Below are 16228 nucleotides of genomic sequence, written 5' to 3'. Positions count from 1 at the left end.
CCAGACTCCTACTACATTTTTTCTCTTTTCAGCTACTCACAATATTGCCTGTTTGCTGCATCTTAATGATTACAGAAATTAACTCACGATTTCAGGTTAGGAAACATTCAGATTAGTAGCTAGCTTCCTAGGCAACAGAGGTTTTTTTCATGTTGAATCACATGAAAGGCACAGCATTGACAAGGTGAGAGCACAAGGCTTTGAAAAAGCTGGCAGTGGCTGCCTATTCTGGAGCATTTGAGTGCTGGAGTGGCACTGGTTCCCTGAAAGGCGACCCCAGTGAGCCCTGTGAATTCTCTGTTAAGATATTTGCCTTCTTTCTAGGCGGCTTTTATGGCAAAGGAGTGGAAGAATAGAATAAGCTTTTTCAGCATTGTCCTTTCTAATAGCACTGATCTTTTCCATCCACACCGAGTATTTTCTGAGAAAGCATCACTGTGCTTTAGTTGATGGTCCAAAATTGTTTACGAAGGAGCTTCCTTCTTCCTCTGCCTACTCTTTGCTGGCACAGGAGACAGTGTTGGGTAAACAGATAAACAGCCTGTTAACTGTAGGCGGCACTGAAAGTGAAACTTAACAACAGGAAAGCTAACAAGCAAATATGCAGCAATGATGGGGATGTAGAAGATGGAAACACCTGTACAAGGAGATGCAATTCCTTACCATAATGACTACATTTTCCTAATCTGTGCGTGATGGAATTGCCCTAGTTCTCAAGAGCCTCAAGTGGATGAGCGGATATTGTATGTACCTTCTGGTTTTGAACATTTTTCCTTGCCACATCTCAGAACATTGTACGAAGGCAAAGAGCATTACAGATGGAGAAGGAAAGAATGCCCTGAGGTCAAGGAAACAGTCAAAACTAGATGACTGTAATTCTGACTTGCAACGTTAGCTGCAGTGGCAACTTCAGAGAACAGCTGAAGACGTTTGACCTTGTTTGTATCTTATTTTACATAAAAGTAGACGTGGAACATAACAGATGCCTATCAAATTTCCCCTCAATGGAAGATGGCAGCATGCTTCCACCCACATACATGCTTACCAGAAGAACAAGAATCACTGGCCCTTGATATATGTAGTCGATATATTTCCCTGGTTCTTTTCCAAACCAGCATCTGGAAGGAAAAAAAAACACAAACCAAAAACAAGCAAGTAAGAAAATAATTTATAAAGGGGAATGCACTTCTTTTAGATTGTAATCTCAAGGGCATTGTAGAGAAATGTTCCCTTATTTCCCAAGTTATTTAGTCATATACACAATCAGCAAGTGACTGAGTTTTTTGCTACAAAGCCACGTTTAGTTTGGACACAGACCTGGCCCTGATTTTCCCCTCCCATTAGACCATTCATGTTCCTTCTATGTTTTTTTGCTACTGCCCATGTAAATATTTCCAAGAAATGTGAGAACCTGCTGAAAAAAAGATGCAGAAGATGTGTCCTGCTGGGTCTGAAAAAGGGATGAAAGAAATATTCTTTGTAAAGAAAAAAGAAATCTGTTATTTATTGCAGTGGCCAGAGACATTTCAATTCCACAAATTAAGGGCTGTTACCTAAAGCAAATATGTCTCAAGTTGCATGGAAATGCTGTCTAAATAAGGTACTGGCTTGGCTTTGAACCAAGCTGGTGACTACCAAATCCAGCATATAGTACAGAGACATCATCTGAAGCTAGCAAAAACCAGATCCAACATCACCAAAGGGAAATCAACTAAGGTGAAGTGAAACCACAGGTAACTGAAAGCCCTCAAACTATCAGAGCCTGCATGTGTCATAAGTGACTGAGTGCTGGCTTGGCTTTCACTTCCACTAATGACAGGTGTTTTTCTCCCAGCTGTGTAATACAACAGACTAAACTTATGATATTGCAGCAACCCATTCTGTTGTTCCCTTCATTCTCTTAACTGAGAGTAATAAGTCATACTTAGAACCATAGAATAGTTAGGGCTGGAAAGGACCTTAAGGTCATCTAATTCCAACCCCCCTGCCATGGGCAGGGACACCTCACACTAAACCATCTCACCCAAGGCTCTGTCCAACCTGGGTTTGAACACTGCCAGGGATGGAGCATTCACAACCTCCGTGGGTAACCCCTTCCAGTGCCTCACCACCCTAACAGGAAAGAATTTTCTCCTTATATCCAATCTAAACTTCCCCTGTTTAAGTTTTGCCCCTTGTCCTATCACTACAGTCCCTAATGAAGAGTCCCTCCCCAGCATCCCTATAGGCCCCCTTCAGATACTGGAAGGCTGCTATGAGGTCTCCATGCAGCCTTCTCTTCTCCAGGCTGAACAGCCCCAGCTTTCTTATGTCAGTATACTTATGTCAGTAAATGAATCAGAAACTGGCCTCAGGTCTGAACTCAATCATTCAAACTACTATATTTTTCCTTGGTGCATTTTTGGCCCAGGCCAAGCAATAGCCAACTCTAAAACTATTCCTGGAGAACGAATCTGGAGCTAGCATGAGCCAGAGGACATTCCCAATGGTCCACATACTGCAGCTACCCTGATTTGGAGGCCAAGAGGGTTTAATAATATGTATGGAACTACTCCATGCTATTTGGACTCCAGCCTCAGTAACAATTCCAGGCACAGCTAATTGAATATAAGAGTCATAGCCACATGGCCTGGATCCTGGTTCCACCAAGCAGATACAATTTTGCTATCATAATGCCTTAAGGTTTATGTAGCTGAGCTGCAGATCCTGTAGGAAGTGGAATTTGGAGTTCAAGGATCTGAGAGTTTTTTTCCCTTGTGTGGATACCACATAACAAGTCTACATAGGAAAAGTTATGCTTTCCCTGTGTTCACCTTGTGACAAAAGACAAGCTTAGTGGCATTGGAGACATGAAACCAAGGGTAATTCCTGCACCAAGGAGACCATGGAGACAGGTGCAGATTTACAGTTTTACAAGCATGCAAGAAATAATACTTATTGCCTCAAAGAGATTGCAGTCTGTAAGACATGACCACATGAGTTCAAGGCAAATAAACTGAGATAAGGAAAGCTATGGTTCATGTGGAATTCTTTTGAACCACATAATGCCTTCCTCCAAGGTTGCTTGCTAAAACCAAAAAGAAGCTGTTTGCCCATTGCAAAATGCTCTTACTGCACTGACTATATGGAAATGTCGAGATATGCAGCAAGCATTTAGGAACACAACTCAGTACCACACAGTTGTTTGCCTTTTCTTGGTTCAATTTCTACATCTTTTAAATTCCAAATGAATGAGAGAGCTTTGAATATTTTATGAATATAGACATGTCTGTATTCCCTGGTGCACTGACAGCAAATTAGTGTAAATTGGCAGTTTTGCAACTAATCTTCCAAAATTTCATGATGAGGGCAAGATGGAATAAAGTACTTCCTCCAGCCAAGTTATCATCGAAGAAGAACCCTGAGGGCAGCCTTAAATGAATGAAACTGATTTTTTGTTTTTTTTTTTTTTGTTATGCAGATGGAAAGATATGAAGATGAATGAGTTACAGGATGTGCCAAAGCAGGAAACACAGCTCTCCAGAACTTGCAGGATGTACATTTGAGAGAGGCTTTTGAAGGGCATTTTGGGAGAACTGTTATATAGTGCCTGAAATGCAGAGAACCAAGAGCTATTAGAAGTTTCTGGGAAGCTGGCTGTTCTAGCAGAGGAATCTATCAGAGGGACTAATAAGAAGCAGACCGAGGCATGTGTCAGAATTAGTGGCCTAGAAAATGTCAGCACAGAATTTGGAACTGAGCTGGGAGAGCACACATGATGTTCCAAGGCAAAGGCTACTCACTGCTCTTTGGAATTCAAATATTGTTTAACTGTAAGACAATACTGGAGAGCAAAATGCTGGCATTTATTATCTGATGCTCCGTATTAGACCAAGGTTGCATTGAGTGAAGCATCGTGTATAAACACACAATCTGAAACAACAAGGTTGTGGCCAAAGGCAGACTTCTACAAGTTACCTACTGAGGACCTGGATGCTCCAGATTCCTTTTGTAGTTAGTGGAGAAAAAAGGGCAGCTTTTCTAGGACAGTGTTCAGCTCATTAGGCTATAAAACAGATCTGTTACATTGTAATCTAAATGTTTCTAATAGACCCCTTAAATCAGGTGAGTAAGGGTGGGAGGACCAATATTTGCCACTGACATTACAGACGCCTGCATTTGATTAGCTGTAGTCCATATTTACAATCTAGCTGATCAGCCTGGGACTTTAGTTGAGACACTGCAAAATCTTCTGCCTGTCGTTTTAACTCATACTTTAAATCCAACAGAAGACATTATTTCTGCAATGGAATCAGCCCTGTGTATTTCTCTAAAACCAAAATCCACTGAAAATTACTTAGTGTATCAGAATTTTAATTCAACCTGTGCAAAATAAACACCTTTTTTTTTTCCTTTTTTTTTTACCTCTGAAAGAATAAACAAACACGCCATGAATATTGAAGAGGACAATTAGGAAGACAGTTCTGATTAGATTAAGATACGTAAACACTCCTACTGAAAAGCATTAATTAATATTCTTCATGGTTCTCGGATACTTCTTTATATACAAAAGCCATCACTGGTTTTATCATTAGTGTTAATTAGATCTTACTAATGTTCTTCCCCTTACCAACTGTCCATCAATGAAATTACTACAATAATTTTTAACAATTGAGACGTTACAGTACTGCTTTTTCAGAGTTGTCAGATTTTGTGAAAGAGCTGCAAAACCCAGGGAGGATATTTGCCACAGTACTGATTGTATTTTGCCTCACTATGCAGAACATGGTCTCTAGTAAGGACAAAAATGAAAAATACTAAGAATCTGGTTGAAGCATTTTCTAAACATTCTTCCTGTATACTATTTTGAGTTTTTAAATGACTGCCACTTACATAACTAGAACCCCAGTTCAACCTCCAAACAACTTAAGTTACACTTGAAATGCATACTCAGATGAAGGAGTTTCCCATTTTGTCCCGATTTTTGGGCTGTCCACTAGGATATCCAAACAGTCCTGGAAGGTGCAGGAGAGGGTATGTTTTCTGCATGTGTCCAGTTTGCTAGGTCTAACCTCATGGGGGAATACACGATTTCCACAGTGGCCAAGATAAGTGGAGCTTTAAGATAGGCTGCCTGGGGAGAGCAGCATGTTTTCATGGAACAGCTGAGGTTGGCAGGACCTCTGGAGATTGCCTAGTCAGAGTCACCTGAAGCAGGCTGCTCAGAGCTGTGCCCAGCTGGCTTTGGAGCAGTTCCAAGGATAGAGACCCCAAGAGTTCTCCCAACAACTTCTTCCATCATTCTACCACCCTCACAGTAAAAGGGTCTTTCTTGATGTTCAGATGGAATTTCAAGTATTCCAGTTTGTGCCACCACCTCTTGTCCTGTCACTGGGCACCACTGAGAAGAGTCTGGCTCCACCCTCTTCATATCCTCCTGTAAGCTATTTATAAAATTCATAAGAATATTCTGAGCCTTCTCCTCTCCAGGCTGAACACTCACAACCCTCTCAGCTTCTCCTCAGATGAGAGGTTCTCTAGTATCCTAAGCTATTGCTTCTCAAAGCCAGGGCTCAGTTTTCTCTCATTTGTCTATATTTGCACACTCTTGAAGAATTCAAATTAAAAGCATGATTTCTATATCATCCCAGCACAGAGAAAGTGTTCTGTAAATGCCCCCAAATTTAGTGTAAACTGTCTCAATGGCTGATGGACTTCAGAGGAGAACAGACTGTTAAGTAAATTAAATACACACAGGTGAACATCTCACACACATGTACCAGAAATGTATTCCTACATGTGCTTCAGTTTGAATGTTTAACAGAATCCTCTCCTTTCCTCAGGCCAGGAGTCAGTGAGCAGGGGCTCTCTGATTTATTACATGCTTTAACGCTCAAGAAGATGACTGAATATTTATGACAACTGACAGGCCCTCAACAAATTATTAATTTCTTGTTTTGCTTTGGTTCATTTATTTTACCGAGTCTCCCTTGCATAAAGTATTACTACAAATATGAAAAGCAGAATTCATTTTATAGCCTTTGCCTTACAGCTTAATGCCCCTATTAGCTCTTCTTTTAAAAGAGCTCTGCCTATCTGTCTAGATGCATGTGCTAGATCAAAGGAATTGCACTCCTGAAGCTGTAAGGACTTTCTCAATGCACAATACGTTTAGAGCAGCTATGATATGCAGCGAGGATGCGTGTGAAGATTTCACTCCAAGGCAAACGTCAGCATTAAAGACAGAAAGGTGAAAACACCCCAAGACATCAGGTCTAATTGTCTGATTTTATCAAGAGTAACCTGGCACTTCCTTTATCAGTAAGCATATTAGGCAAATTTTGTGTATGAATTAAGAGTGCATGAGTTTGTCCATGACACGGATTTAAAAGCACAAGCTCCATTTGATAATCCACCCAAGGACGAGAGCTGAGCCTAGAAATTCAACATGAACAGCCTAGATATTCTGCATATGAAATAGGATAATTTTGTCTTTCTTGCCCTGATGACTGTATTTTGTACCCTTCTTTTGTTGTGAAGGGGCTGGGCCAGCTACACCTTTGCTGGTGAGAGGTAGCACATGTACCTACATAAACATATCATGTTTTTCTTCTATGATACATCAAGGTGAGATCCCTTCACATTCACTCTGCAGGTGTACAAAGGTGGTGAAAGAACGCACAGGTACAGATGCTGTAGTGATTTCTCCATCTGGCCATCTTGTGTGCAGTGTGATCACAGAGCGCGTGGTGTCTCTGCCTGTGGCAGGGATGGTTGGAACTTAAGATGATCTTAAGGTCCTTTCCAACCTTAAGTATTCTATGATTTTATGTTGTGGCATGTTTCTGTCAGGGGTCCTAGTTTCCATTATTTCTTCTAGGATTGATGAACAGTCTTCCAAAATCAGGTGTTCAAACCTTGGTGTTGAACACATTCACAACAGGAATGTTTAATGTGCATTGCCATTATTAAAGCATGTGGTGTTTTGCCTCTCCAGTGTTCAAAACACAGGTTTTAGTTATTTTGGTTTGTGCTGCTTAAGCTAATTCCTTCAGCTCTGTTTCTTGAGGTCTAAAGTCCTTCTTCAGCAGAATGAGACAGGTGCCATGCTGCCCTGGCTTGTGCAAGGTAAAAACTACATGGAACCTGACCATGAAGCAGACCCAGAATGCTGTGATTCTTTACCCATCCAGAAACAAGAAGGTCTGTGAGCTCACAAATCAGTAAAATCTGGTGATCTGAGGTCATGTTTCAGGCCTGATTGACTTGGACACCCTTGAAACAAGTTCCAACTGAAGTTTTCCTGGTCATTTTGAAACTATGGTATGAATTCTCCTGCATGATTACTGTAGTGAGGGATGGAATCACGGAAAACTTTTCCTTCAGTGAAGGGAAGCCTCTTTGATTGCCAATATGTATAACTCCTGGGAATTAGATTATCACCTTCAAAGTACCATTAAAACGAGAGAAGAGAGATTGGTCAAGTGTTCAAAAGTTTGTGGGGGTCAGAGAGGAGGAACTTCATAGTGCAGAGTAAAATTCCTCTCATGCCTATACTACAGATGCTCAAAGCTCAGCCTGTCATCCTATCCATCTCCCTTGTAGACAGGAGAAATAGTGCATGTAAGCCTAATCCATCCAACCTACTTTGGACACCTCCTTCCAGATGAGACGAAATGCACCCAGACTGCATTTACTGTTTTCACTGACCATCATTGATTATAAGACACAGCAGACTAGTAGAGATGCAGACACCTACAAGGTAGATGCTTACATTTAATCAGATGTGATACAGACAGACAAACAGTGTGGTCATTTGAAAAACAGGTTCATGGAGAAAAGATATTTTTTTTAATATTAGGGGAGGGAGCTGTAACAGACAACAGGCATTGATCCAGACACTAACTAGCTGAAAAGTAGAAGCTAAGCTTATACTTGGAAAGTACATCTGACCAGTATTGATGTTTGAGGGAAACATTCCCAAAACACAGATGCCTGTTTATCTCCCATATTTTTCAATGTCATGCACTAACTGCTTCTAATTGGAAAAGCCAGAAACAGAAACGTGAAAATTCCAGCCATAAGATTATTCCTGGCAGACTGTCAACTGAATTCTATATACCCAGAAGGCTAAATCCTTAAGCGCTCAACTGTAGTTTTTATCAAGGTCTTATTCAAGCAAAATTCCCATTGAAGGATATTACTATGACTGTTAATCATCTATAGCAGTATGAAATGATAGCTTCAGGGCTTAGATAAGGATATTTGGGGAAGGTATTTTCAGGAGTTGACTCAAGTAGTACTCTGAAATTTGACATGTTCTGGGCTTGAATGGAGGTGATTTGACCTTTCCTCTTGCCTATCAATCAGCCTCATTTCTAAATTACCAGTTCAGCCTGTAGGCATTTCTTAATCCATTTAGAGAGGTACATAAACACAAATGTTAACATCACTTACTGTTCATTTTCATAATATAGCTTGCCAATGGCCCAGGCAATGATGATTGGGCAAGGAATACCTGCAGAAGCAAAAAATCAGGAGTTAATCACATGTATATGGATGGACGGATGGATGGTACCAAAGTAGTTTCAGATTTGTGTGAGGAAATCTTGGTTAAGGCACGTGAAGACTCTAAATACAAGTGATCTTATCTTGGTATCCTTGAGACAACACAATTGCTAAGGCCTCTTAAAAATAAAAAAAGATCATCTCAACATCTGGTAGAGTAAGAACAGTTAATAAAAATATTAAGAAACACACATGTATACCTCTGTAAGAGATCAGAACAATTCTGGTTGACTTTAAGGCAACTGTGGTTCCTTTGGTTTTCTTGCAGTTGCTATAGCAAAACATTAAAGACTACTTGGAGGTTAGATATTTATGTCCCAGGCTGCAAGAAGCTTGTAAACTCATTTGGATCTTTGGAAGAAGCACATTTTCAAAATTTTCAACATTTTTTTTGAGTTGAGTCTTCCCTATGAAACAGGATTTGAGAATGATGATGATTAAAGGATTGTGTACGGGAAGGCAAAAGCAGAGACAGAAAGCACCCAAAAAGGTGAGAGGAAACATATATTCAGCTCACACCACTCCTAAAATTAGCCATCAGAAACCCAGAGGGTTCTGAGAGAGGTATGGAGGGAAAATACTAGGGACCAAACCAGTCAGGGGGTCTCTGAGTACTGTGTGAACAACATTTTCGAGTTTGGTGAGAGAATTGAAAAATATTGGGAAAAAAATTTGATCAATTCCCCACATAAACATTTTCTTTCTTCTACAACTCCTCTTTCATCCTATATGATTCTGGATTAAATGACATACATTGTTTTAAAATAATTTCTGCCTTCAGAACTGCGATTCAATTACTTCTGCTCAGCTCTGAGAGGAGGGGGCATTTCTGAACAAAATAGCATTCTGCTTTTAGAAAAGAAAATATTTGTGACTTTTTTCCATGTTTCTCCGTTCAACAGAAAAGAACTGCCAAATTCACTGGTATTGTTTGACCTCAGATTCAAGCAAAAAAGCTGCCCGCCCAGGGCTTTTCTTGCAAAACCTCTCCTGGCCAAGTTCAAAACACGGACATGTCTGGAAAGACCTCTGAATGTATCCATTCCAATCTCCTGCTCAAAGGAGAACTATCAACACCAGCCCACCTCAGCCAGGGCTTAGTCTTGCTGAATTTTCAACACCTCCAGGGTCAGAGATTCCACAGCTCATAAGTCATCTGTTCCAGTGTTGTACTAGCTTTTGATAAATCTTCTGTTTTCTTAATATTCAATTGGAACCTCCCAACCGGCAATTTGTGGTATTACCAAGAAGAATTTGGCTCCATCATCTTGTAGTTATCTTTCAAATCATTATTGCTACTAACAGATCCCTCCCGAACTTAATCTTTGTGTGACTAAACAAGCTCAGCTCCTTCAGCCTCATTTCACAGGTCATGTCCTCTAGATCCTTGATCATACTGACAGACTTCTACTGGATAATCTCATCCCTTTTGATTTAACAGACCCAAACCTGGCCACACTATTCAAAAGGCAGCCTCAGCAAACCTCAGTAGGAAGTACTAGTAATTTCTCTCAATCTTCTGGCCAGAGTTCTAAGGCAGCCCAGTATGTGTTTTACTGCATTCATGATGAGAAGGCACTGATGATTTATATTCAGCCTGCATCCACTGCAAGCCCTACGTCCTTTTCAGCAGGATAGCAGGGTGGTGCAGGTTATGTTGATGCAGCTAGGGAAAAGGAGCAGCCTTTGCTCTGGCTCAGGCCAACACAGTAGAACTGGTTACAGGGCATGGAATGAGCTATTTTTCTGTCTTTGAGTAGCCACAAGGATTGTACAAAGATTACGCGTGACTTTGTTAAAGGCTGTTTTCTAGGAACAAATTGCTCAGCAGTCCAAAAGACAGCTGTGAAGTTTGACTGGAAGATAATTAGGCTTCTCTTCTAGTCAGCTCCTCACTTAGAAGTGTCTCTTGAGACTGAGTGGTCCACAGGGCACAGACAGTATTTTTCTGTCTCATGCTGTGCTATGATCACTGCTTTGCTGACCAAAATGAAAGGGACATGGTATGAACTATTTCATTCACAAAATGCTGAGCCCTCAGAGCTCTCTTTCTTTAACACCAGGTGCCTGAGGACCTAAATGAAGAAGATAAATCCAGCAATAACCTATTAGCTTAGTGAAGAACTAACTCTGATCTCATGTTGTTCTGGGAAAGTTAGGTCTGAATGTCAGATTTCACCCCAGTTGGATTTTTAAAGTTTATTCTTGCTGCTCTTCTCTTTATTACTTCAATGCCAGGTACCACGTAACACCATTTCAAACACACAAGTCACTTACACCATCCTATGAAGAGAAAGACCCATTTCCGTAGCTTGTCTGTGGAGTAAGTCATCACTATAGCAGTGTGTAAGTAGCAGCCTTCCACAAACATCCAGAAAAAGTTGGTCACCACAAAATAATTGTAGACAGTGGTAATACATCGACACCAGGGCTGGAAAGGAAACACAATATAATATTTTAAAATCATGGTGAGAACATACAGAAGATTCTATACATTGCTATTCCCTTAAAAAAATCAATGGTGGAATTCATTCATGGGATGCAGATTTATACCTGTGACTTGGAATCACAATATCTTAGGTGCTGTCAGAAACTCACAGCTATGTCTGTGACTCTGCTGAGGCTTGTCTTTGACCACAACATGCAGGATCTCCTATACCTAAGCATGTCTGTAAAGACAATGTGCCTTATGGCACTTCCACACCAGAAGTCTGCAAGAAGTTTAAGAAGCAGCTTTTTAGAAAGGAGGAGGCAGGCCATTTGACTACAGATAATCTCTCAGAGAGGTGAAGCCATAACCTAGGGCTGTATCTTGAGATGATGGAAGAGTCTAAGCGTATCTTGGGCAACATAACCCACCTGCTGAGCAATTCAAAGAAACTAGAAGATAGCAGTTAATGTCGGAGTCTTCCTTCATTTCCACTGAAGGGAAGGAGCACCAATGACAATTAGAAAAAAGATATTTTAAATTAAAGATATGCTTTTATCAGCTGCTTTATCCCCTCTATTCCTGTCATTAGTGCTTCAGTCTGTGAGTCACATCACTACACACACCACCTCTGAATTTTGCTGTAACTTCAGAAAGAATTTTTGGTGAGGCTCAATATATCAGTAAAGGCATTTTCTCCTAATGTCTGTGTGCAGTGAGAGCACAGCTGTGGAATACACAAATAGCTGTACAGAAGCAGATGGTAACATCACATCAATAAATCACAAGTAACTGCTGGTGGTAATTTCCATACTGCTACACACAGAAGTCTGGGGAAATTTATTTCTGACCAAGCAGGCATTCAGCATATTCCCTAAAGCATGACATTAATTACCTATGTTAGCTGGTATCATTGATGCCATTTTGGTTTCACCATTCTCCAGCCTTTTAATTAACTCTATTAAAGTATTTGAAACTTTTGACCCTCAGTTAATTTATTTCAGACTTCAATTGCATGAGGTATTGATGATCTCTAGGCAGTCAACAGAGCAGCAGATGCACTATCAAACCCAGGACAATTCTGTGGACTAAGAATTTACTGGACAACAAACACAGTTACAAATTGATAGCCCATTCACAAGTTCTCATCATTTCTGTTTGTGGAGCTGAAATAAACAGAATAAGTCTTTCGGATGTATTAAAGCTTTCATTTCTGTATTATTTCATTAGGATTTGAAATTTAGCTTGGCTTCATCTTTAAGATAGGATTAAAACAAACAAAAAAAGAAGAAGATGAAACATTTTTTTTTCAAAATTTTGTTTAGACCAACTTAATTTATTTTTTTTCTCTTTTCAGCTTTGAGCAAAGGGAAGTAAAGCCACAATCAAAAAAAAAACCACCTCTAGTTTTGGCTAACACTTAACAAATATTTTGGCTCCATTCCTGACTGACTCCCAAACTAGCAAGACTAGGCTTTTCAAAGACTCTAAGTCTCAATTTTTTGAAGGTATAAGCATGAATTAAATCTTTCCCTGCAGCCTCAATCTAGTGTAAATTCTCTGTTATAATGTCTAGACTCTTGTTCCCCTCTCTCCCTCATTTGCAACACTTACTTACACGGTTTTTGTCCTCTCCACAGTGCCCGTTTTCACAAGAATTGTAAAAACTAATTATATCTGAGACTGTTGTTCCTGTGTCAGAACTGAGTGGAACTGGACACTGGATTGGGAAGATACTGGGACAAATACAGGAAGGTACACATAATGGTGGTGAGATTTCCCTCTGCATCGTTTCCGTAGGAAACCAGAACAAAATGAATTTTGAGCAATTCCATTTGGAATTGTGGATTTATTATTATTGAATAATAAACTAAATTAGTAGAACTCATTAATTTATACCTTTTCATTTATTTCACAAAGGATTCTTGATCCCCACATGTATCCACCATTACTCCAGACATATTCAGCAATTCCCCTTCTTGATTTATTATTATAAGCACTATAACTTCATGCAAAATGTTTCTACATTAAGTCCTTGATGCTTCTGTAGCTGTATTATTTAATCTCTGCTGATCAGCACAGAAGAGTTCACATCATTAGCTAGCATAAATGATGTTTCTCCCACTGATTTTGGTGGTGTTACTTTTTTTCTGACGTGAACCACAAGAAGAACATAACAAATTTATCACAAATCTTTTATAAAGCACTTTCCCAAAATGACTGCAGTCTTCTGCAGAGAAAAAATGTGTTAACGAAAATTGAAGCATGTGAGGATCTTTCCTTATACTTCCAGGTTTATATTTTTCTTGGCACTTTGTGACGGTCACGTTTTAAAAGGCATTTGAATGCCTGACTCTAACTGTGGGATTTTTCTTAAATAACTGTAAAAAATTGTATTAAGATTTGCAGTATTGTCATGAGAGTTAATCACACAGCATAAAACTGTCAACAATAAAGCTCATATGCCACCATCTTCTGTGGTCTGAAAATGTCAGAAAGACAAAGTGAACAATGAATTAATAGAAGCTACATCTTCTCAAAGGAGCATCTGATTGAATCATAATACAGAGTTATGCATAGACTTCTTCCTTGTCTGGATACTAATGACTTTTCTATTTGTTTTCCTGAAGTGTGGGATTAAAGTTCAGATGTCAAAATTGAAAAATTAACCAAGGATGACAAGTGCCCAGCCAACATTAAAATGAATGAATATCCTGGCTCCTGGGGTGGTTTTCAATTTCTGCAGGACCAGCTCCTACATGAGTGGAGCCACGACTGATATCAGCTACAGACCCAGCTCATAATCTCTAGGCACTTTAATTGACCTGCTTTCCAAAGACAGCATGAAGGGGGTGCGTGTGTGTATGGATGTGCATGTATGCTTGTAGTGCACTTTCTTCTTGATCATGAAGGTTATTATCAGGAGGTAGCCCTAAAAGGAGAATACTGTGCTATAAGAACATTACAAGGGAAAAAGAACAGAAAAAAACCTTGCCAATGGACTATCAAAAAAGATGACTTGCCAAGGAAATGTGGGTTTATTCACCATGAAAATAAAGAAGAAAAAAGCTTTAAATCCACACCAAAACCCTTGTATTATTGGGGCTGCTGGGAAACAGGGAAAGGCATTAGAGTACTTGCACAGGGACTGATTCAATGTCCTTCCTTAGACAATCATTTGCAATTGGGAGTTACTTGAGTGAACAAGAAATAACACGGAGAGTAAGAGAAATGGGAGTATGGTGACATGCTCACTTTCCCTAGAATACTCAATGCCATGCAAAGAAGACATGCCACTTCTTGCCCCCTTCAGACTTCTATTTTTTTATTGAGCATATCTGTCTGGTCCCTTGAACTGTCTCTCTCAATCAAGCAGCAGAAAGCTGACTTATATAGCTATGCAAGCAGAAAGGTCCTCCTTGCTTTTTTTGTCAGCTAGGTTAGCACTCCATCAGTGTTGTGAATTCAGTCTCTGAGAATTCAGTCCTCCCCAAGGGATGAGCAAAAGGAACAGAGCTAATGCAAAAGAAGCAGCAGGAGCTGGAATGAAGCATTTGGATCTCTGGAGGAATGAGCACTCCCTTTCAGTGACAAGGATTGCTGCTGGATGCAGTCCATAGCACAGAACTTCATCCTCAAGACCAGCACAAAAGTGAAGAAGGGAAATGGAATTTTGTGAAAAAAACCAAACCTTTAAAGATATCAACAAGCAAAAATTGGACTGTTTCAGGCTCTATTTCTTATTTTCTTAGAAGTCCCACTGACTCTAGGCAGTAGGGTGCCCACTGTCATCAAAGTAGCTGACTCAGAGCCAGATCAATTATTTCTGCTCACGGAGATGTTGCCCTCTGGCATTAATGCTTTAACTACACAGGTGTACATCACTGCAAGATGATCTGACAAGAATGTTCAAGAAACACCAAATTTAGTGTCTTGAACAATATTGTGTCTTACAGTACATAAATTTGGAAAGTATCTATGGACAATGAAAATAAGAGTTCCCACTTTGGGGCAGGATTTTTATTAAAAAAAAAACCCAAATCAAACAACCTTTGATATTAATGTAATGATACATATATATAAAATATATATACACACATATATATTAATGTAATGATATATATATTCTATATATGTACACATATATATTAACGTATGAGACAATGTAATGAGGAGATAAATAAAAATTTAGCAAATCTAAGCCTAATTTTCTTCCCTTTTTCTAATTTTTGAAATTACATGAAAGCCAGTCTGAGGATATTCATGTGTGTCCTTTGTAATATTTCTATCAGTTTAATAAATTCAGCATCCCTGCCAGTTCCTAAACTACATGCCAGACATACTACTCCAAGCACTTACTTCATTGCTTTCATGTATGTTGTGATCTATCATTTGAAGCAGAAACCACATCACATTCCTCAAGATGAATGTGGTGATCAAGTTCCAGTGGATAATATTCCGCAGGCATCTGATACTCCTAAACAGGGAAATACATTTAAATCAACATATATAGTCAATATATACACATACACATTAATGACTATATAAAATGAACAAGCTAATTCTGTTCATTTGCAAAATTCCTCATGGTTTATCCCCTTCCACAACTTCCCTTATGCTATGAGACAGGAGGTTCATGGGTCCAATGGGTCATCAGTAACAGTGTTTGAGGTTGTCTGCAGTTATGTCTTTACTAGGCAAGCATATCTGGGTCTGATCCCATTCTCTGGCTCTCAGGATAAATTGCACAGCCAGTGCCAAAGCCAAAGCTTGGATTTTGCAGTGTACTCACAACACAAATAAATGACATAAATATAAAGCAGCAACAGAAGAATGCCCAAATCTGTGCCACTTCTCCTCGCTACATATCTTTCTTACAGAAATCACAGCATAAGTTTTGCAAAAAACCTGCATAAAACAGTTTTTCTTGATAACATGAGGAGCTCCCATTGAAAATACTTAATCAAGTGAAACAGAATGTACTGTAAAGACTCAAATATTCAAATGGTCATTTCATCCTTGGTTATTATTTTTTCTCCTCTCTGCTTCATCCCTAGAACAACTAAAACTGGTAAGACCTTAAACAATCAGACTGGAGTATAGTCTGTTGCATTGCTCACAAAGGAGATTTGGCGATAAATATCCGCACTGGAGTGCTAAAACTGAATTTACATTTGATCAGCCTCTTGAACAGGTTCGCCTGTTTGGACTTCAAAGTTTTCAGACCCGTTAATGCAATAGGAGAGCATGGAC

At 39.5% G+C, this 16228-nt stretch overlaps 1 protein-coding gene across 3 annotated transcripts in view; it reads right to left on the bottom strand.

Moving 5' to 3' along the window:
• The window catches only part of CRHR2 (corticotropin releasing hormone receptor 2), a 152476-nt gene that overhangs the window by 26425 nt on the left and 109823 nt on the right, over nt 1-16228 (bottom strand). For all 3 annotated transcript variants that reach the window (XM_057398949.1, XM_057398950.1, XM_057398951.1), the window contains 4 exons: nt 15335-15452; nt 10825-10978; nt 8437-8497; nt 1046-1118 (listed from right to left, as the gene is read on the bottom strand). In XM_057398949.1, the coding sequence (XP_057254932.1) occupies nt 1046-1118; nt 8437-8497; nt 10825-10978; nt 15335-15452 (406 nt within the window). The remainder of the gene's footprint in view (nt 1-1045; nt 1119-8436; nt 8498-10824; nt 10979-15334; nt 15453-16228) is intronic.

This window comes from Pezoporus wallicus, unplaced genomic scaffold, assembly GCF_028554395.1.
Source record: "Pezoporus wallicus isolate ANWC-B61680 ecotype Strahan unplaced genomic scaffold, APGP_CSIRO_Pwel_v1 contig_3487, whole genome shotgun sequence".
NCBI classification, from domain to species: Eukaryota; Metazoa; Chordata; class Aves; order Psittaciformes; family Psittacidae; genus Pezoporus; species Pezoporus wallicus.
Note: the sequence above shows the minus strand (reverse complement) of the source record. Positions and strands in the feature narration are given on the sequence as shown.